Consider the following 22,248-nt stretch of genomic DNA (forward strand, 5'->3'; position numbering starts at 1 on the left):
TCTCCCTATAATAAATAAGGTTTCCCGAATTGCCATTATTCATTCTATGAGGTGATATCACTGGAACTGCACAGCTCCCATCTCTCAGCCTCCTCATCCCCAAACGGGCCCATGGTGAAGAGTGCAGAGTAACTTGCATGGTTCTTGTTTATGCTGTGCTCTGTGCTCATCTTTAAGCCTTCCTGCGTTAAAGTTTTATGGTGTATTTGTTTTCTCCTTTTTCAATAGGAGCTAAACGTGTGCTGGAACTAGACGGTTTCTTTGGTGACAAGGGAAAGGCACACTTTCGCAATACAATTGGGCACAGCACTGATTTCTCGCTGGGTGAGGCCCTGTGGGTCTGCTCAAACCTGTTCAGCGATGTCAAATTGAAGATGAGCCACAAGCGTGTGATGATCTTCACGAACCAAGACCAACCGCATGCCTATGACCCCACTAAAGCAAAGGCGGCACGGACCAAGGCCAGTGACTTGCAAGAGACGGGTAAGAACCCCTGGTGTTTCTTCAGTATTTGGGATCTTCACAATGCATTCTTGTACACATCCAATGCAACACTGAGGGCCAGCGACCTTTTGGACATGGATGAGAATCTGACACAGAGGCACCCACACTCGCTGCTTGGGGTCAGAGTGGCGCATGGGGGCAGGGACGTAAAGGAGTAAGGGACCTGTGGCGAAGCGTTTTGTTTGTTTGTTTATTAATTTGATAATGTGCACCAAGCCCTTAGGCAGCTGGGCGCAGCAGTACAAGAAGCCTTGAAGCTTAGTTGCATTGCCTGTCACAGGCAGGTGCATAAATGTGAATACAATGCATAACACAGTATATAATGCAGTACAGACATTTGCCATTCGAGGAGCATGGGGGTATAACTGATCAGATACATGACAAGGACCGGACTTAACATTGTGTATACTTAAGGAAGCGCCTACAGCTGTGGACTACAGGTCCGGTGTGTAGGTTGCAGTAGTAATGTTGAGTGCAATGGTTGTCAGGTTTGTGTCAGAAGAGTAGAGCGGCAGTAGGGGGAAGAGGTGGTTATGGGACGTTAGTGCGAAGCCATTTGAGAGCATGGTGGGCCTCATCAGGACTTTGGCGGTAACCCTTAAATCCGGCGGTCGCGCTATTGCCGCCGGATTTAAGGGTCCGCCAAATCAGGACTTCGGCGGATTTCGCCCCAGCTCTTGGCTGGGGGGAAATCCGTGGAAAATTTGCGCTATTACCGTCGGCGGGAAATCCGCCGGCGGTAAGAGCGCAAATTTTCCCCATTGAGCCCAATGGGGAATGAGGCATTCCCGAATGGGCTCAATTGGGAATGAGGAATTACATTACCGCTGAACTTGTGATCCGGCGCTATTAGCGCCGGGGAGTTCGGTGATGGGGCTAATACCGCCGGCAGTAATACCGCCGGTGTTACCGCCAAAGTCGTGATCAGGCCCTGTGTCTAAATCTGGCATAGGGTAGGGGGCGTCTAAGGTCAACTGGCAGTGTATTCCATGATTGCGCAGCTTTGACTGGGAAGCTAGTTCCTCCGGCCGTGGTCAGTTTAAATCTAGGGATTTCAAGCATAAATGAATTGACAGATCTCTTTGGTCGGGTTATAGATCTCCTGGAGATTTTTTCCGTTAAGTAAGGCGGTGCTAGATTGTTTAGGCTTTTGGAAGTGATAGAGATAGTTTTGAGGAAGATTCGATCCTTTATATTTAGCCAGTGGGTCTTTTTCCTGAATTTAGGGATGTGCTCTCTATGTGGGATGTTCAGCACTGCTCTTAAGGCATTATTTTGCAATCTTTGAAGTTTGTCAGTGACATACTTGTTGGCTCCTGAGTACAGGGCGTTCCAGTAGTCTAGTCTGGACATAAGAGCATTGGCCAGGGTGACACAGCTGGCACTGGAGAGGAATGGTCTGGCAGCTCGGATTAATTTGCAAGTGTAAGCTGTTGTGGAGGAGAGGGAGTTGACTTGCTTCTTAAGGGTGAGAGAGGAGTCCAGATAGAATCCTAAGGTTTTTACCACAGGCATAACCTTAATGATATTGTTATCAATGTTAAAGGATGCGTAGTTTGGGGTTAGTTTTTTTAGTTTAGAGTCCGATCCGAGGAGCAGAATCTCAGTTTTATCGTCATTCAGACAGAGGCCATGGGTGGCCATTCATGCCTGAATGAGGATTTATATCTTATTCACCAGGGCCAAGTCAGCTTCATAGTTGCCCGAAAGGGGCATGAGGATCTGGGTGTCATCTGCATAATTAGTGTAGGTGACGCCCAGTCTGTCCAACTTGTCAAACAGTGGCTTGGTGAAAATGTTATACATGGTGGGTGAGACACAGGAGCCATGTGGGACTCCACATGTTATTTGGATGGGGTCAGCGCAGGTGGAGGTAGAGAAAACTTTCATAGTCCGGTTGGCTAGAAAGGATTGGACCCAGGATATAGCTTCCCCTGTGAAGTTGGCAGCAAGCCTAAGGTGGCTGCATAAAACTTCATGATCCACCAGGTCAAAGGCTGCTGACAAGTCCAGTAAAAGTAGCAAAGCTGTTTTTCCACTATCTTTTAGCTCTTCAATGTTTTTCTTAAGGTCTAGCAAGGCCGTTTCGGTGCCATGTAGGGGGCGGAATCCCGATTGCCGAGAGCCTAGGAGGTGGTTGGCTTCCAGGTAGTCTTGAATTTGTAAGTAGGCTACTCTGTCAATAATTTTGAGTAGGAATGGTACAGTGGTGATAGGTCTGTAGTTGGTTGGGATGGATGGATCAAGAGTTTGTTTTTTGAGTAAGGGAAGGACCCAAGATTCTTTCAGGTTAGTAGGTACTGTATTTGATTTAAAAGAGGAGTTTATGAGCTTCGAGATAAATGGTCCCTAGGGGCATCTTTTATTATTTGCTCTGGGCAACTGTCGCCCTTGCAGTTGGATGGTTTCAGGGAGAGAATGACCTTTTCAGTATCAACGATTGAGATGGTTTTGAAGCTGAAAGCCGGAATAGTATTGGGCTCCGTGGGCAGTGGTATTTGTTGATCAGAGAGGGGCAGAGAGTCCTTTTTTTTGTTATTTTAAGTTCGAGGGTGGAAATTTTATTCGATAGGGCTTTTTGTATGTTAGTACACCATATCTTGTTCTTTGGTACAATGTCTACCGGTCGTAGGGGTGATTCCATTTCCCGGAGGATGGAAAAGGGTTCCTTAGTGTTTGATTTGGCTTTAGTGATTCTGTCGTCAAATAGATTTCTTTTTGTGTTGATAATTTCTTTCTTATAGAGTTTGGATAGTTGGGCTAGTTGGACTTTGTTGTTGTCAGTAGGTGAGTTGCGCCAGATAGCTTGAAGCTTTCTTTTCTGTTTTCTTAGATCCTTGAGTTGGGGTGTTAACCAGTCATTCAAATGCGCTTCCTGCTTTCCTTTGCGCAGTTTGGTTGGTGCGATAGTGTTTAGTGCAGTGGTCATAGCTTTGTTGAAGGTGTCCACTAAAGTGTCTGCGTCGGTGTTATTCTCCAGGCCATTAATAGCGGGAAGGAGGAGAGGGATGAGTTTTTCGCCAGTAATATCTTTTTTACTTCTGGTAGGGAGAGGGGGTAACATACTGATGGATTTAGGGCTGAGGAGATCAAGTGTGGCGTTGGAAGCTGTGCTTTATACACACCACACCACCACACACCACGGCATCTAGAAGAACTCTGGAAGCTGCAAGAGACTAGTAGCTTTAAATGTACACAGAGTAGCAAACTCATTCAGAGGAAAACAGACCGTAGTATGCAGGAGAGTGGTCATAAAGAGTTACTTTTCTCATGGCTCCCATACTCCTCTGTGCAAATTCCTCTTTGCGCGAAAGTGGTCCCTTCCAAGTAGTCCAATACCAAAGTTGTGTTTTACACTTCAAAATTGTATTATGTGGTTAACAAAAGTTACCATAAAACCCCAATAACATGCCTGTTTCATCTCCTCTTTAAAATTGCCTCGGTGCAATAGCTCAAACAAAACTCCACCTTCCCCCTTCTGCGAGTTGCTATCTTGCCTAGGGATATAACTAAGATATTCTAATTTAGGCTGCAATGCTTTCCCTATTACTTCCAAACAGTAGGTTGACGAGTTTCTAATGGTCTATCCCTAGGATCGTTTACAAAAAACCTTGTGCTCGAACCCGGAGGTAAGTAAGTAATCACGTTGGCAGTTACTGAAAACATGTCTCAGGTATTGTGAAGCAACCCTGTGAGTTAAATGTTTTCCTTTGCAGGTTGAGTTGCAGAACCCAGTCACCCAAGGACTTGAGCTCCAAACAAACTAAGACATAGTGAACGCAACAGAACAATAAACTGCCTTCATAGGAGTGGGACACGCCAGCTTGAAGTAACAACAATAGTGAAAATGGCTGCAGGAAGACAGAAGACCCCATGCTGATTCCAACTGCTCAAAAGGTAAAGAGGGGCAGCCAGCCAGCAGAAAACTGTTCCACATAGTAAACCATGGTGGAGGAGGCTCGGGACGTCGCAGACGAACAGCAGTCATGGGGTGGTGCTGTCCCGCAATACTTCTAGACAACGGCAGCTTCCTACCCAAAGGCACACTACCAAGTGGTTAATTTGGAAGACCGTGGTAAAGAATTGAGCCAAAATGACCGAGGTCAAAAGGACCGAGAACCAAAAGTCTGACCCCCATTTGTTGGCATATGTATATTCGGGGGGGGGGGGGGGGAGAGGGATAAAATTAATAGAAATGTATAGAGACGTAAGGTGGGGGGTTTGTGGGGGGGGTCTCCCCCCACATATATATATGCAAACAAATGCAGGGGAGGAACAGACTTTTGTTAGTCAGACTTTTCAACTCGGTCATTTCACGCAGATCCGTGGTAAAAAAAAGGCCGGAAATTGTCCATGGGAATGCCAGCCCAGCCATTGAGGAGAGCCAAGGAGGGATGTCCAGCAGCCAAACAAAAACTGGAGCGCAGGTAAGATCACAGGACATATGGCCTTACTTGGTCCTAAAATTAAAGAAGCTTTTTGGTAAAAATCCTCCAGCAGGTAAGCAAAGCTTCAGAATCACAACAGAGAAACCATCAGAATTGAGGCAGGGTTAGGTTCTCCCCCAAGATATTCCCATATACACAGAGACTCATGAGCTGGCCTAAGCCAGTACTCCAATTACACACAGGAGACTTCACACAGATTTTGGTGGCCCCTAAATCAAAGCACCACCAACACCCTTGTCCACCCACACAGGTGTATTAGACTGTCTAAAGCTATTGACTACTCTAAACTGGTCCAAATCATTGTAGAGGGTGCCTGGCTGAGCACAGAGTGAGCCCAAGGTTTTAGAACAGCCCTTTTTGGCATGCCTTGTAGTTGCCCCAGGCAAAGGAAAGATCCAGAAACAAAATGGCTAAGAGCAGGACTTGGCTGCCAAATAGGTGCATTGGGCTATTAATGCAATACATCAGTATGCTTCCTTGGTGAAGCCAAAACTAAATTGCAGATGCCACCAGCCAACTCTCTGAACCCAGTATATGGTGATATAATCATCCCAGTGCCAAAATGGGGTGCTTAAAAAAACACCACTGTCCTTGCAGCCAGGTGAGCTAGGATTATATACTAGAAAAGAGCTGCAGCACAAGGAGACTTCCTCAGTAGAATTCTCCTTGACCACACAAAGAATTCTGAGATCCTAAAAATCAAAGGAGGGCAAAATATTTAGGGCTCCCATAAACTGGGACAGCAGAACCCCCAAAAAATAGAATGCTGCCCAAACAAAATGAGGAAGAAAGAATTGGACATATTCCAATATGCCGTGGAGTAGTTGGTAAACGTGTTACGCATGTACATTTGAATACCGACTGCAGCTTAATTTATAGAATGACATAATTGATTGAACATTTCCGATGATTACTCTGTAATTCTGAGGCGCAGTGCAGGACCTATTTGCTTGTTCTTCTACCGCAACCTTGTGCAGTTCTTCCAAATTGTCATGAGCTCCAGATTTTACATGCAGAGTTTAGGATAAGAGAAGGCTAAATTTTCAAATACTAGCCTTTCAACCTCCGATTACTAATACTGAAGATCTGGTCTTTGATGAAGAATTGAGCTTGCATTGTTAAAGAACAATAGAAGCGCTGAACACCAGAACTGGATACGGTATGTTGGGCGATGAGGGTGTGGGAGCCTTTGGGGCTGCTACTAAATCTGACGGATGAGAACCTGAGCAAGTGGATTGAAGGCATACAAAAACGTGGCTGATCATTTGACCATAACATTTTCCCTTGAGGGCTTCCAGTCTATGCCTATGATGTACCTAGAATTTTAGCTGTTGAGAACTTAATTTATGGGCAGCCATAAGTATGGGAACTCGTGGAGATTACCGACTAATAGAGTTCATGATGGAGCATGAAGAAGCCTAATTAGGTGCTCAATTTACACATATATTACAAATAGGATACACTAGAAGTGGACCCCCAACTATTATGGAGGAGTGTGCCAACAAACGGATCGGTTCATGTGGGAGATAACTCGACTGATCATGTTTGGAAATTAGGGTGGAAAGTCTTGCCCGAAGACTGGCAATGAGCACAACATACATATTCTTTGTTTGAAAAGGATACATGGCAGCAGCGGTATGAAAAATAGAATTTACTAGGCCCTAGACCTGCAATATTAAGTAATTTGTAAGATATCCAGAAGGACCCTGCCAAATGTTATGATTTGAATATGGTAGGACTGCACTTGCATAGACAGAGGAAGACAGGGAAATAGGTACAATGCAGTACAGACTTGTTGAAAGGAACACTGTGATGGCTGGCAGGTAAGCTTGCTCTCTTTATTTTGGAAGATAATCTAATTTGCATACAGTAGGTACAGCAGTCCCCAACACTCTATCCTTCTTCCCTCTCTCCAACTGTCCCCTTGTTCAGAAGTCAACACCTCTTCTCGAGGGTTCTAAGTATACCAACATTCTTCCTGGATGTTAACCTCTCCCTTCATTCCAAGTAGCTTGATCCACTAGATATTACAGCATGCAACACACACCCCCCCCCCCTTCTTACAATAAAATCCAAACTGTCTGGTTTGATCCTTGGTCATGCAATGAGGGATCCAGGGCCACTCTGGCTAGTTTCCTCTTGTTTCACACCTTGCCGTCACCGGTGACGACTGCGTCCTCATACACTCGTTCTACACTCTGTGGTCCCCAAAACATGCTAGCCCCCTTAGGAATCACACCACCTATCTTCACTTAAACCCACTCTCCGTTCTGAAAGATCTACACTCTCACACTACAGAGTTGATTGTATCTCTTGCATTCGCTGTGTCTTCCCTTCCACTTGCTCCCTCAGCTTCTGCTCATCCCACTCAACATACCTGGCTTCCCCCAGCCATGGAGGGCATACTGCAGTATGTGGATTCCTTCTCCTCAGCAGCTGAAAAGGAATCAATCTTGTAGTGGCATGTGGTGACAGCCTGTATGCACATACTCTGCATTCTACCACATCCTCCCAGCTGATCTCCATTCGTGTGTGTGTGTGTGTGTGTGTGTGTGTGTGTGTGTGTGTGTCTGTCTGTCTGTCTGTCTTTTGAGTGAAATTCTCCCCACTGTGCGAGTCCCCCAGCATCTTTACATGACTATTGGATATTCAGACTGATTCGCCTGAGTGAGTGGGAACCTTTTTCCACACTCACTCTTTTACTATGATCATGGGAACCCTTTTTACCTCTTTTTGATATCTTTTAAGGGAGATATGCTTTTCTACATTTTTTTATTGCAGCACATACTTTCTGTGCAGTGTTGCTGGGGAGCTCTGTCAGCTTGCCTTTTTATTTTACCTGAAGTTCATCTGAAAGGCTGGTGGCAGTGTATATTTTTGCATGACTTTTTGTGGACTTTTGTCGCAGGCTGCCTTTGCAGCTGCAGTAAGGGGCACAAGAGTCACCATTTGCCTACAATGGTGGCTGTACTTTTTTTAAGCCTTGTTCTTGATGACTTGGTCTTTCTTAAACCTGCCTGGATGGGGGTTGTCTTGATGGGTCTTTTGTCTTTGGCGGGCTTGGAAAGCCTGCCAAGTCTCTGAGTGCCCGAAAGTACAGGAAATGGGTGAGGTGACCGAAACAGCCCTGGTCTTTGTCCTGCAGTGTGCCCGCCTGGAACCAGTTTGTGCTGGGAGGCTGGATGGACAACCACCACGCCCCAAGTTTGAATTAATATATGTCTGGTGATTGGTGGGCTCAGCCAGTTTTCCTGCATAAAAGGCGAGGGTCCTGGAGCAGAAACTCGGTCAGTCCCTGGAAGTGAGAATCCAAAGGATGTCTGCAGGCTCTTCCAGTGACCGCCAGAACCGGCTGAGTAACCGCTGCCATCCTGGCCTCAACTTCTGTGCCAGAGGGAAGCCCTGAAGAGGACAAATGCCTCTCTTGGACTGGTGGGCCTAACCAGTTCCAAGCTTTTGCGCCATCCCTGAACGAGCTATGATATCCACGGGCTGCAATACCACAATGCCCGGTGTCATGTGCCATTTTGCGGTGCAAAGTCTTCTGAATCATGGTTTAGTCTGAAACTTGGTTGGCATCCTTCTGGACCTCCAGTGACTGGATCCTGCTCCTGAAAGTCCCCTCAACCGGGACGAGGACCGAGAAAGGGCGCAAACTCCACTGCGCGACATCCATCTTTCAATTGTGCCTTGAAAGAGGCACTGACGAGCCTGTGCTGCAAAGATCTTCTGCTCGGGTCCAACTGCTCGAGTACAACAACCAGCTCCATCGGCAGTTCTTTTATTCAGTCGTCACTGCCAAGAATTATGTGTGATGTCGCCTCTCCTTGGGGACTGCCTGCTTAACCAACTTCTTCGCTTACTGGGTACTGTTCAGCCCCCAATACTTAACTGGGGCTTTGTTGTCCTTGTGCTTTGGAAGGTTGCTGTTAAACTGTTACTTACATCCCCTACCAAGCCTACATTTGGGTGGACAACCCCCTGTGCTCATTACCCAAAGAAACCTAACTAATACTTACTTCGAAGGGATTGTGTCCTCCGACGTATTCCTCATCTTAGATCTTAGATATCTCCTTCCAGCTCTGCTGGCCTCGGAAATTTTTTTCACTAGAGGGCGCTGCGCGTCGACGTCCTCCGAGTCGATGTCCCTCGACAGCCACCGTATCGACGCCGACGTCATCCTGGCTATAAAGGCCGCACGCAGCGCCCGTTGCTCAGTTTGGTTTTTCCGCGCTTACTCAGTGCCTCGAAATACCCTTGCTCAGTTTTGTCAGAGTTAAATCTATTTACCTCGAGTTATTCGATCCGTACTCGATGGCTTCTTCGGAACCGACAACTCCTCGATCCGGCTTCAAAAAATGCCGAGATTGTGGGAAAAAGATGTCGCTGACTGACCCTCACAGAGTTTGTCTGTGGTGTTTGGGAGCTGAACACCATTGTTCGGAGTGCGAGGACTGTATGTCCATGACAGCTAAGGCCCTGAAGGAGCGTAGGGGGAAGCTGGAGAAAGGTAAGACTTTTAAAGCTTCTTCTTCATCGACGAAGTCGAGACATTCGTCTCCTCGTCACCATTCGCGCTCCAGATCTCGGAGTGGGTCTCATCACTCCTCGAGATCGAAGCACTCGAAGAGGAGACGTCGAAGATCCCCTTCTCCGTCTTCCTCTTCCTCTGTTTCGCCAAAGAGAATCCCGTGCCCCACGAAACATAGTTCCCGGGCTGAATGGGAGGAATTCTGAAAAAATATGATGAGCGTCTTCGAGAAAGCGGCCTCGACCCCCTCGAAGACTGCCGAGAGCGATGCTCTGGTCGAAAGACCTGAAGGTCAAAAACGCCGCGAGTCGCAGTACCCGGCGAAGGAAACCTCTCGAGCGCGTCACAAACCCTCGAGTAGGACTATGACCTCCAAACCTTCCTCGAAGGTTCCGTCGAGGTCGATGTCTTCGACGCCGTTGTCGAAGCGACCTTCGACACACAAGTCTGTCGACTCGACGCCAGCTTCGACACCGGTGTCGACGCCAAGAAAAGTCACGGTTACGACACACCCAGTGACTATCCCCAGGTCCTCGACGTCGATGGCTTCGGAATTGTCGAGCAGAATTCCAATTCTGTCGAGGTCTTCGAGGCCTCCGCCTTTGTTTTCGACGCCACGCTCGAAGCCTTCGACGTCGGCTTCGACGACATCAACGTTTTCGAGGCCGATTATGACAAGTTCGGCACCCTCTGCTTTGGAAATGGGGTTTACACCCTTTATGAGTTCAGAACAATTGAGAACTATGTCCTCAATTATGGAAGAGGGTGAATTGTATGAACAGGAAGACACATTTGAGTTGCAGGGACCTGTAACCCAAATTAGAGAGGAATTTCCCTCTGAAGAAACGCAGGTTAAAGGATCTTCATGATTCCTTACATGAGGCAAGTGGGTTAGACACCTCTCCTGAGGTGGAGTTTGCTAGGCCAGACCCAGGGGAACATGCTGAAACCCCCTATAGAGCCTTAATGGCCAGGATCACAGAGTTTATGGGGTGGTCTGCACCCTCACAATCTTTCCAACAAGATGACCTCACGGATATTCTTGACAAAGGCCCACAGGAGGATCCTGTGGTGCCTTTTCATAAAGCTCTTCAGAGGAAGATTATGACAAACTGGGAAACCCCAGAGGTCGTACCGGCAGTAAATAAAAAACTGTCTACAAAGTACAGGGTATCCTCTACAGACCCAGAGTTTTTGTCTAAACATCCATCCCCAGAAAGTCTGGTGGTACAGGCAGCATCCTCTACCGATGTCAAGACGGCTTATCCTACCGTCCCACAGGACAGGGACGATAAAAAATATGATACTATGGCAAAGAAAGTTTTTTCGGCATGTAGCATGGCGTTAAAATCTGTTAATGCTACTTGCACCCTTGCTAGATTCAGCCATACACTTTGGGAGTGTGCTTCTACAGCGGCTGACTGCATCCCGGAGGGAGAAGAAAGGGAGGCGTTCCTGAATATTATACAGGACGGTAAAGACGCTATGTGCGAATCCCTCCAGACGGGCATTGATTCGGCTGACAGTATCAGCAGAGCAATGGCGGCAAGTACAACAACCAGGAGATTCGCTTGGTTGAGAAAGTCTGGTTTTGCCCCAGATGTGCAAGCCAGGCTTTTGAACATGCCATTCGATGGCTCTTCTTTGTTCGGGAAAAAGGCGGATGACAGTTTAGAGAAACTGCAAACTTCAAAGGCAGCAGCAAAATCCCTAGGCGCTGCAATCCGCCAGACACCTTTTCGTCCCACAGGAACCTCTGCGAGGGGTAAGTCCTTTCGCTTCTACTCCGCATTCGGAAGAGGTAGAGGACGACCGGCTCAAAGGGGACAAAGAAGAACTACCCGAGGTGGACGGGGTAGATATTCAAAAGCCGCAGCGACAGCAGGTGCCTCTTTACCATCGGCATCTGCATCAGCCGCCCCAAAACCACTCTGAGGACTTCCCTCACAGGACACCTGTAGGAGGCAGGTTGACTCAACATCTGGCGGTATGGCAGGCTATCACGTCAGATGCTTGGGCATTGGAGACAGTTGCCCAAGGTTACTGCCTACCTTTCCTACGTATACCTCAGAGTCATCCACCGGGGATCAGCTCTCAGAAAGCTCCAGATCCGCTCCTCTTGCAGGAAATTTTGGACCTGCTAGAGAAAGGTGCCATAGAACCGGTACCTGTAGCGGAGAGGAACAAGGGCTGGTATTCCCCTTACTTTCTCAGTCCAAAGAAAGACGGAGGACTGAGACCCATCTTGGACTTGCGAGAATTGAACAAATTCCTCAGGAAAGACAAATTCAAGATGGTCACTCTTTCTCAGATCCTCCAGGCCCTTCAGTTCCAGGACTGGTTGGTATCTCTGGACCTTCAGGACGCTTATTTCCATGTGCCTATCCATCTCAAACACAGGAAATACCTGAGGTTCGCAATTGGCAACTCTCACTATCAATTTCGAGTGCTGCCATTTGGGCTGACCTCCGCCCCGAGGGTCTTCACCAAGTTAATGTCGGTAGTGGCGGCAAGTCTAAGGAGGGAAGGGATTCACGTCTACCCCTACCTGGACGATTGGTTGATCAGGGCTGTTTCTTCGGAACAAGCTCAGATCCAGCTAAATCACGTGTGCCACTCCCTTCACAGACTGGGCTTCTCCCTCAATTTAAAGAAGTCATAAATGATACCATCGCAGAGACTCCAGTTCATAGGAGCGATCCTGGACACTTCCCTGGGAAAAGCCTCGCCACCAGAGGTGAGGGCTCAAGATATTCTACAGATGGTTACCAAGTTCAAACATGCCCACCGTCTCCCAGCCTTCGACATTTTGAGGTTGCTAGGCCTCATGGCATCCTGCATTTTCCTAGTGCCAGAGGCTCGCCTGAGAATGAGATCCCTCCAGTGTGCACTGAGGACTCGGTAGTCACAATTCTCAGGGAGAATGACAGATCTTCTTCAGGTTCCCGACAGGGTGGCTCGAGACCTTCAGTGGTGGGCCTGTCAGGAGAACATTCTGAAAGGAGAACAGTTTTGGCAACCCTGACCGGAGATAACAGTAGTCACGGATGCCTCACTCACGGGGTGGGGAGCCCACGCCAACGACTTGACCATCAGCGGTCGTTGGTCTCCATCGGAGTCCAGACTACATATCAACCTGTTAGAGCTGAGAGCCATCAGACTTGCACTGAAGGCGTTCCTGCCAGCTGTACAAGGGAAAAACGTCCTGATAATGACGGACAACACGGTGGCCATGCACTACCTCAACAAAAGAGGAGGCGTAGGATCACTGCCCCTGTGCAGAGAGGCAATGCAGCTCTGGTTTTGGGCAATCCAAGAAGGAATCTCTCTATCGGCAGTTCACCTTGCCGGAGAGAAGAACTTGACAGCGGACGCTCTGAGCAGGCAGAGCAGTCTCCCACGAGTGGGAGCTAGCTCAGGAAGTCCTTCAAGAGATCTTCGCCCTTTGGGGAACCCCTCAGGTAGATCTGTTCGCCACCAGCTTCAACAGGAAGTGCGATCTGTTCTGCTCATGGGAATTTCCCCAGAGAGGAGCTCTGGGAGACGCGTTCATAGTGGACTGGGAGTTTCCGCTTCTGTACGCGTTCCCACCGGTCCCTGTCATTCCTCAAATGATCAGGAGGTTGAGAAGATTTCGGAGAACCATGATCCTAATTGCCCCGGATTGGGCCAGGAGAACGTGGTACCCGGACCTTCTAGACTTGTCCATCTGCCCTCCAATTCGACTTCCACTCAGAGAGAACCTACTCTCACAGAAGGGAGGTCAGGTTCTCCATCCAGACATCAAAACCCTCAACCTTCACGCTTGGCTTCTGAAAGGCTGAGGTACAAGGATTGGGACCTCCCTGATGATGTCTTTCTGCAAGGAGACCAGCAACAAAGTCTTTATACCGCTGCCGTTGGAACAGATTTTGCAGCTGGTGTAGAGAACAGAATATCGACCCTTTTTCATGTGGTACACCAATGGTTTTGTCCTTCCTACTATATTTGGCAAATTCAGGCCTTCAAGTTGGCACCATTAAGGGCTATCTCGCAGCGCTATCCATCTTTAAGCGCACTGCGGAAGAACCATCCTTTTTCAAGTTACCCTTGGTAATACAATTTCTAAAGGGGTTAACCAATGTTTATCCCCCAAGACCATTCCAAGTTCCCCTATGGGATTTAAACTTAGCCCTAACTTTCCTGATGGGCACACCTTTCGAACCACTCCATTCTTGTTCGTTACGATTCCTTACCCTTAAAACTGTTTTATTAATAGCACTTACATCTGCTAGAAGGGTGAGCGAATTACAAGCTCTTTCTTGTAAACCCCCTCACACTATCTTTCACAAAGACAAAGTTGTCCTGCAAGTGAAGCCTAATTTCCTCCCAAAGGTGGTTTCTGAATTTCATATCACTCAGAAGATTACCCTACCATCTTTCTATCCTCCTCCTCACCCGGGGAAAGAGGAAGAGAGGTTACACAGGCTAGACCCTAAAAGGGCTTTAAGTTTTTACATCAGTAGACTAGCCAGGATAAGACAGGCAGACCAGCTGTTTGTAGGTTACACAGGTCACAAACTGGGGTTACCAATAACTAAGCAGACCATTTCCAGATGGATCATTCTAGCCATTCTGGAATGTTATAAACTGGCAGGAAAAGAGCCCCCTCAAAACCTTAGGGCTCATTCGACCAGAGGTATTGCAGCTTCATCGGCCCTCAAAAGAGGTGTGCCGGTTAAAGACATCTGTGCGGCCGTTACTTGGTCGTCTGTCCATACCTTTACACGATTTTACAACTTGGATTCCTCCTCCAGTCAAGAGACTAGGTTTGGAAGGGCTGTACTGCATTCTATTCATCAATAGAAGACAGCATGAAGTCAGTACTCCCTCCTCCAATAATGGAATACTGCTTTGGGAGCCTATCTAAGAAGAGGAATACGTCGGAGGACACAATCCCTTCGAAGAACAAGTTACTTCTTACCTTGTAACGTTCTTTCGACGGGATGTTCCTCCGACGTATTCCTCATCGACCCTCCCATCCATCCCCGCAGTTCTACTTCCCTTGTTGTTGCAGCTTACGCCCCTTCAGGGTCATTAGTTTAGTCCAGAAAGCATTATTGTGTGCTACAAAACGGAACTGAGCAACGGGCGCTGCACGCGGCCTTTATAGCCAGGATGACGTCGGCGTCGATACGGCGGCTGTCGAGGGACATCGACTCGGAGGACGCCGACGCGCAGCGCCCTCTAGTGAAAAAAATTTCCGAGGCCAGCAGAGCTGGAAGGAGATATCTAAGATCTAAGATGAGGAATACGTCGGAGGAACATCCCGTCGAAAGAACGTTACAAGGTAAGAAGTAACTTGTTCTTCTAAACATGAAGAAATCTTCATGAAACAGTCTTATCCACTTCATTAATGTATAGCATTCAATAAGGTAATGCTTGCACATTATATCACTCAAACTATATCTTGTTCTTTGCTGGAATAGGTAATTCAGAATTCCTGGTAGGGAACTAAAATGTGATTATTTCATGTTCTCAGTATGTGAACCAGCCAAGCTTTTGTCATTGGGAGAGTTCAGTGTCAACTGGGGCCTCTGACCACCCAGGTTGAACAAGTGGGGTTAGACTGTGGTAAAGTCAGTATTTATTCTAGAGAGAATAAACCTCCCAGATAGCGATACATGCTTGGGCTGTAAAGTGGGAGAACTGCAAGCTGTCACCAGCAGCAGAGATAGTCCTCAGTTTGGCTGTAGCTGTTCTGATTAAGAAAAAGAGGACTCACACAAAGAAAGGGCGAGTAAATTTCACCTAACTGGTTAGCTGACAACTCTGGTCCAGTAGTCGGGTGGTACAGACAGTGGCCTAGAGGAGCAGGTTAGGTACGCCCATAGTACACTGGAATCCTTTGTTTGATGTTCCTTTTGTTTTCAGTGTCTTTTGTAATGGTAGTCTCTGGCTCACCCTATATAAGTGTGCGGATGGGCCTTTAATCACCTTAACCTAAAGCAGGCCCACCACTTAAGAAACGAGTGCCCGTTTGTACGTAAATCAAGTTTATTGTACAACTGGCCGGGAGGAGCTAGATGATGCTGTAGAGTTAAACTAACCAGAGTCTCCCCAAACCACTCAGGTTGACACAATATCTACATTTTTGCGACTGTTAAAACACTCCCATATATTTACAATCCACCACCCACGTGTGATTGGTCTAGACCTATACAAAATAAATTCAATCTTTCTCCAATTCCCCCGTTCTCGTTGGGCACTTTTTATCTTAACTACCATCTTCAGTTCAGGTGTACAACACACCTTAGAATTTGTCTGTGGTAGTTTGTGACATCATCACATTGTTACACATTCACATGCAAACATAATTTATTACAGGTCCATGCTGACCTGAGACCTAACCCTGAACGTAATTGCATATGGTTTGCACGAGTACTTCAGACAACATGAGATGGGGCAGAATAAACCAGTTCCCTTTGAACTGGAGATAACCATCTCGCTCACCCCGACTTGCTGGTTTCTTCATAACACTCTAATCTAAACGACTAATAATTCAACATGCATTGCCTCTGGTGTCATCTTGACGAAACAATTTGAAATCCTTAAATGTCGGTTATTCTGGCCCCGAGCGTCACTTTACCCCAAGTTTATTGCTGGTCAAAAAGCAAATGGCTGGATCCCTCTGACCAATAAATAACAAGCTCCCATGCACTTTAAAGATTACATCTTCCTTCCACGATACTACCAAGCCATAAAAACCCTGGGCTGGCTTGTTGGCTGACCATCTGCTTAATGTCGTGGCTAATTGTCACCTCTCCTTAGGCCTCCAAAACCCTGCAAAACCAGTTTTTCCCCAGTCACTGTAACTTTAAGCGTGTGAGTTTAAGAACCCAGAAACCCGATGGGGCAATATTATTAGACCCTAATGCATACAGCCATTGGCCGAAAGCACTTCGAATGCACAAGATATTGCCAAAGGAAGGAGGGGACTTATGAAAGGCCCGAAGGTTGTGAAGCTTATTGCCCACATTTGAAGAAGCATCTAACAAACGCTGGTAAAAACCCACATCACCAAAGCCATGAACAAAACAGAATAAGACTATATCCTTGTCAGTATTTGGTTGTTCATGCAGTGGGGTTCTCGCCCACCTGCACCTCAGACCCTTCAGGGCGGCCTCGTGGTCCAGGGGAGGCAACCAGCAGTCTGCTAGTGCATAGTGGAAAGGGACTAGCCGGCACCTCGGCTCCCTTCTCTGAACTCTTCTGGCTTCTTGGAGACACGGCTCCCTCGCCACGCTTTCTCCTGCCTCAACTTGCAGCATTGTGACGTCCCATTCTCCATGGCCTGGTTCTTACGTCCCACCATCCAGCTTGCCTTCCTTCTTGGCCCATGCCTTCCTCTGTGTCTTTAACTTTAAATCTTGCCGGTTTTCAAACTACAAGTCCCAAAATGCAATATTCTCATCTTGCTCCCACTGTGCCAGCTCCCCTCAGCAGTATCCTTTTCCTTTCAGCAATCTTGAGCACTTCAATTTGCCACAATGTTTCTCTCTCTGCCTGCTTGGCACTCTTGCAACACAGTTATCCTGCTTCAGCCACACGCACGCCACTGGATCTCTGACTCTTACCCTCAGTAACGCAGCGCTGGCAGGTCCTTCACTGGGATCAGGCCTCTGGTCACATCCTAAGAAAACTATCAAAACCCATGAAGTATCGGTCACTCTGGCCTCAAGCGTCACTTCACCATAAGTTTATTGCTGGTCAAAAAGCAAATGACTGGATCGCTCTGAACAAGCTCCCATGTGCTTAAAGATGACCTCTTCCTTCCTCGATACTACCAAGCCATAAAAACTCTGGGCCGGCTTGTTGGCTGACTATCTGCTTAATCTCGTGGCTAATCATTACCTCTCCTTTGACTGCCAAAAACCTGCAAAACCAGTTTTTCCCAGTCACCCAAAATTCACATCACAAACTTGTGACTGCAGAGTTTCACCAATTTATAAAAAGAACAAACTGCATATGGATTTGTAAAATCCCCATTTGTGTATATCAGTGCCTGCATGTTTAATAACTGTCTTCTTCGCAGTGTGTTTTTTCGTGACCCTTCCTTGCATGCGCATTATGAAACTCCTCATTGCCCAGCTTCTAGGCACATCGTAGCACACCATATCTGGATTGGGTTAATATTTCATTGGCGATTTTTGACATTTATTTTATTGCAAATCTAAAATGTCTCAACTTAAACACAAAGTAACACTTAAAGTAACACATATCCCATTCACATTAACTATGCTGGATGCAACTTCGCCGTTCCCCCAGTCACAATTATGGCGTGCGCAACATACACCCTTCTTTCTCATTGGGACCTTTCCTGACCACCCCAACATAACCGGTACACCTGGTAGGAGTGCCGATTATGGTTCCCTTGGTTGATAAACCTGCAATCCTCGGATCCCAGCACTGTATAGCCTTCAGCAAGTGATCTTGAGCAGGTTGCCATATCAGAGATTTCATAGTCTCCTACGGTTTAAGGTTGCTTCTTGGTGCACTCAACCGCCACTCGCAATCATGCATCCTTTGAAAAAATTGTCTGTCACCACATTTATACTTTCCAAGGATTCTTACCTTGGAAACTTACAAATCCAAGAAATTTGTCTGTTCTCCTCAATGGGGAGACACCCCATTTGGGACTAGGGAGGTCAGCCTGCTACGCACCACCCTACATAAAGGTCAGGGTGAGCGGGATTCACCAACCAAAGAGGGACCGCTGAGGCAGGAAGCTCCACCACCACTGAATCCAAGAGGTACCTGCGTCTTGGAGCACAGACTCTGCCGCTCCCGGCAGGAGGAGGCCACTTGGAGCACTGCAATCAAGAAGGCCACAGAAGCAGTAGCCCACCAGAGGCTAACATTTGACTACGCCAGAACTGCGTGAACAGAGCTGTGCAAGTGAAATGGCCAATAAAGCTCAAAGCCTGTGAGGGACTAAACAAACGACTACATCAGAAAAGGAGTGCATGAAACACAGCAACTGAGAGCGCAAGAGAAGCGCCCAGCCTACAAGGGGCTAACCAAAGGAATATCCCAGAGAAGGGTGAATGAAACCAAGCAACTGGCCAGAGCAACCAAAGCCAACCCAGGGCTAAAAGGTACCAACCAATGAAATAAATCAAGTCAGACCAAAGAAGCTGGTGCCTATCCAAGGTCACCAGGAGAGAGAGCCCAGGATGGTTCAAAAGCGAACATTTCTGGACTTGGGAGTGTCGGGTCAAGTCCACATATCCCTGGACACTGGATCAAACCCAATTATCTGGTGAGGACATTGTTTTGAGAACAGAAGGAATTTTGAGAAACATTTTTCTTTTGGGGAAACCATTCTTTTTCTTTTGAACACCAAGAGACACTATGAACTTTTGGGTGGAGCTAAAAAACCTGCCACCTACCACCACTAATTTGTAACCCTAGACTAAGCCTTTGCTTAGGATCTTGTTTGTTTTTTTTTTTTATTATTATTTTTTTAGACCTTTTCAATAGAGCAGGATAGTAATAGGTTATCTTGGGTTTTGCGGAGGGCGGACTGAACTTAATTTGTGTGACATCCAGATGAACACTCTATTATTTTATAGTGTAGGGAACCCATCTTAGAGGTAGAGATTAGACCATGCCTCTGTATCTGCCTCCTCTGTCTGACCTACCACAAAACTCAAATATGTGGATTCAGTTGAGTCTACACATCCTTTTTAAATACTCGCTGTATCTGGTCTTGGCTGGCCCTGCCCCAAGTATTCTGGACCCCAGGTAGGCAAGACAAAATATGGGAATCGAGGTTAGCTGTAGAATCCTTCAGAGTTTCTAATATAAAAGCACCACCCACGGGCTGTGAACCATGGAGCAGTTATGATCCCTAATTACTATTTACTCGAAGGTGCCTGGGCATTTTCCCACAGATTTTTCATGCAACCATCTTGTGGGGCACAGCTAGTTGGATAAGATTATAGACCAAGGAAAACACTGAATAGCTTTTTGGTACATCATCCCAAGAGAATTAAGGTTTCTTAGAGGACCCAATACAGAGTTGCACATTCTGGTATCCCTGTAGGAGAACACACAAAGGAAAAGGTTCAGGGGAACCAGTTCAGGAGAAGCAGAAAGATTAGGTTGCTCACACCAGAGCCACAGTTTAGGATTTAGAACGAACAACATGCTGCTATTGTAATTAGTCAGATTTTGATATAAAAAGTGTTTGTAGAAAGTCAATATTATGTTTTGTTGATCAAGCAGGTTTTTGTGTTTTCTTAGTTGGTGTGGTTGAAGTTGCCATTTGCTTGTAATGGTTGGGATTTGTGGGGGTGAAGGGTATATGAAACATTTTTCATAGGTTTTTAACTTTTGGATAAGGGCTCAGTTATGGTGGCCAGAAGGGTGGGGGTTGGAATGCCTATCTTTGAACCTCAGAGGCGGTTTCTCACATTTGTAGAAGGGGGAAAAAGTGGAAGGTTGAGTCCAATACCAGTTCAGGGTTCTCCCCTTTGGGACCCTTATGTTTTCCCCCAAAGTCATGTCTTCTGTCGAATCACTTCTCAGGTGTAACAGCATCCATATCTATCCCTAACCGGCTCCTGCTGACATAGACACATACTGTAGTCCAGGAGAATTCTTGGGAGATTCCTCAATCGCTCTCCTTCCCTCTAGGTCTGTCTGTGAATCTTTGAAAAGCAACTCTATGTGCTACTCAGCGGATTTAATACCTTGGTCTTCCGTGGTACGCCTCTCAGTAAAAGGTGTTCTCTACTCAGGAGAGGATTTTGGCAGCATTGTTGCCAGCAGTACCTCAGCCATTTAAATAAAAATGTATTTTGAGTATTTGAGTGTCATCCTAGCTTTGAAAAGCAATGGAGCAATATACATCATTGGGATTACAGGCATTAATAAGCTAGTTACATGGAGGAACAGTCTTTACAACATAGCATTTATTACCGGCCTACCAATTAGGCTAGCGGTGAGTAGTAACATTTACAATTATTGGGAAAACATGTCAAAGTGCTGAAAAGTGGAACTGCTCAGAACTAAGGAACTGCCCAACTTCCTTGAACGTAAGGCAATTGGTATTGCAATGAAAGCTTTCCTCCAATTTATCTTCAAGGGTGAAAATAAGGATATTTTTAGACAGCAATATGACACTCATTTATGTGAACAAGCAGAGCAGCACTGGGTTGTTGCTTCAGGGTGACCTGTTAGTCTGTGTAAATGGTGGTTCAAAGACTGCATCATCATCTCAACCTCGTATGTCCAAAGCACCTACGTGGACTCATTGAGCTGCCTTCACCACTTTCCATATGATTGGGAACTAAGCCATTAGTTGATCTATCGCATCTTCTTCATGTGGGGCTTTCCACAAGTGGATCCCTTTGCCGCTTATCTGTCTCCAAATGCCCCTCTTCTTCATTACATGGGGTGGGGAAATTGATCACTAGGGTATTCATTCTTTCTAGAGGGGATCATTGGTTTGTCTGTTTTTCCTCCCACAGCACATACGCCCATTCTGTTTCACTAATTTCACAGTAGCAAAATGATCCTGAATGCCACATATTGGCCCAGTCGACTTTGGTTCTCCAACCTCTGTGAGATAGCCTAGCAAGCGTGTCTGTTCCCTAATCACTGGGATAACATTTCAGGATAAGGGCTGCATACTACATAACTCCCCTCCATTGCTGAGCTGGGCAACATGGAACCAGAGACTCTCTCCATAGGGCATTTCTCATTGACTTTATCCTGACAGCTCACAAGCCTTACATGAGGGCTCTGTACAGAAACACATGGCTGCGTTTTTGCCACTAGTCATTTTAAATTAATATTAATCCCTTGACAATGGATCCGATGTGGTTCCTTCTTTTCCAGTGGGCCTAGCATTGTCTGGTAACCAAGTGGATTTGTGTAAGTCTGATGTGGTGCCATTGGGACTTAACAAAACAAATGATTCCTCCTTCTCCTTGTCTGACCTGGTGGTCCCAACAGACTTCTCAAATTGTTTCCACTGGTGAAACAGCCCCAGCCCTCATGGGATCTTGACATAGTGTAATCTTCTTTTGGAACTACTTGAGACTTGATGCAATCATAAAACAAAGATATTGTTATAAACCCCCCACTCTATCCCTCCCACCCCTTGAGTCTAGCGCGTTTCTGGGGCTTATTTCTCCTCTCCACTGCCATCCTTTTTCCACTCGCAAGGATTCAGGAGCCTTCCCGACAGCTGCTTTAGAGCCCTCTTTCTGTGCTGTGCAAGCCGCCCTAAGAATCTACAATATCAAAGACATTCATAGCCCTAAATATGTGGGGCTGAATCTGTCATTACTGCGATCCTCCCATTACTGCGACCTCAAAAATGCTGACTTTTTTTTATTTCAACTCCTTTTACAGCACATTTGCGGGGGAGAAACCCCACATCCACCCCTACTTGTATTATATACCATACCCCCTCCCACATATATATGTGGTGTAAAGGAGGTTGAAAGAAAACAAAAAAAAGGCTGCATTTTCGGCAGTCGCAGTTCTGTGGGCGCAGTAATGGTATTACTCTGATGGGGTCAGGTGCTGTACATAAGTAGGTCCTCAGCGTCCTCATTTCAGTGTGAAATGGAGTCGGTCTCCCTGAACTTCATATGGCATCTTCTCCATTGCTAGCACCAACCACATCCTTGACCACCAGAGATTGATATGTGGCGTTGCCTTGCTTTTCCTTGTCGATATTACCATTTTGTCCATCAATATCTGCAGGGT

At 46.6% G+C, this 22,248-nt stretch overlaps 1 protein-coding gene across 3 annotated transcripts in view; it reads left to right on the forward strand.

Annotated features, from left to right (window-relative positions):
- XRCC6 (X-ray repair cross complementing 6) overlaps positions 1-22,248 on the forward strand; it is a 473,622-nt gene that overhangs the window by 204,016 nt on the left and 247,358 nt on the right. For all 3 annotated transcript variants that reach the window (XM_069652767.1, XM_069652769.1, XM_069652768.1), the window contains one exon: positions 229-483. In XM_069652767.1, the coding sequence (XP_069508868.1) occupies positions 229-483 (255 nt within the window). The remainder of the gene's footprint in view (positions 1-228; positions 484-22,248) is intronic.

This window comes from Ambystoma mexicanum, chromosome 3p (genome assembly GCF_040938575.1).
Source record: "Ambystoma mexicanum isolate Mex_15411 chromosome 3p, UKY_AmexF1_1, whole genome shotgun sequence".
Lineage (NCBI taxonomy): Eukaryota > Metazoa > Chordata > Amphibia > Caudata > Ambystomatidae > Ambystoma > Ambystoma mexicanum.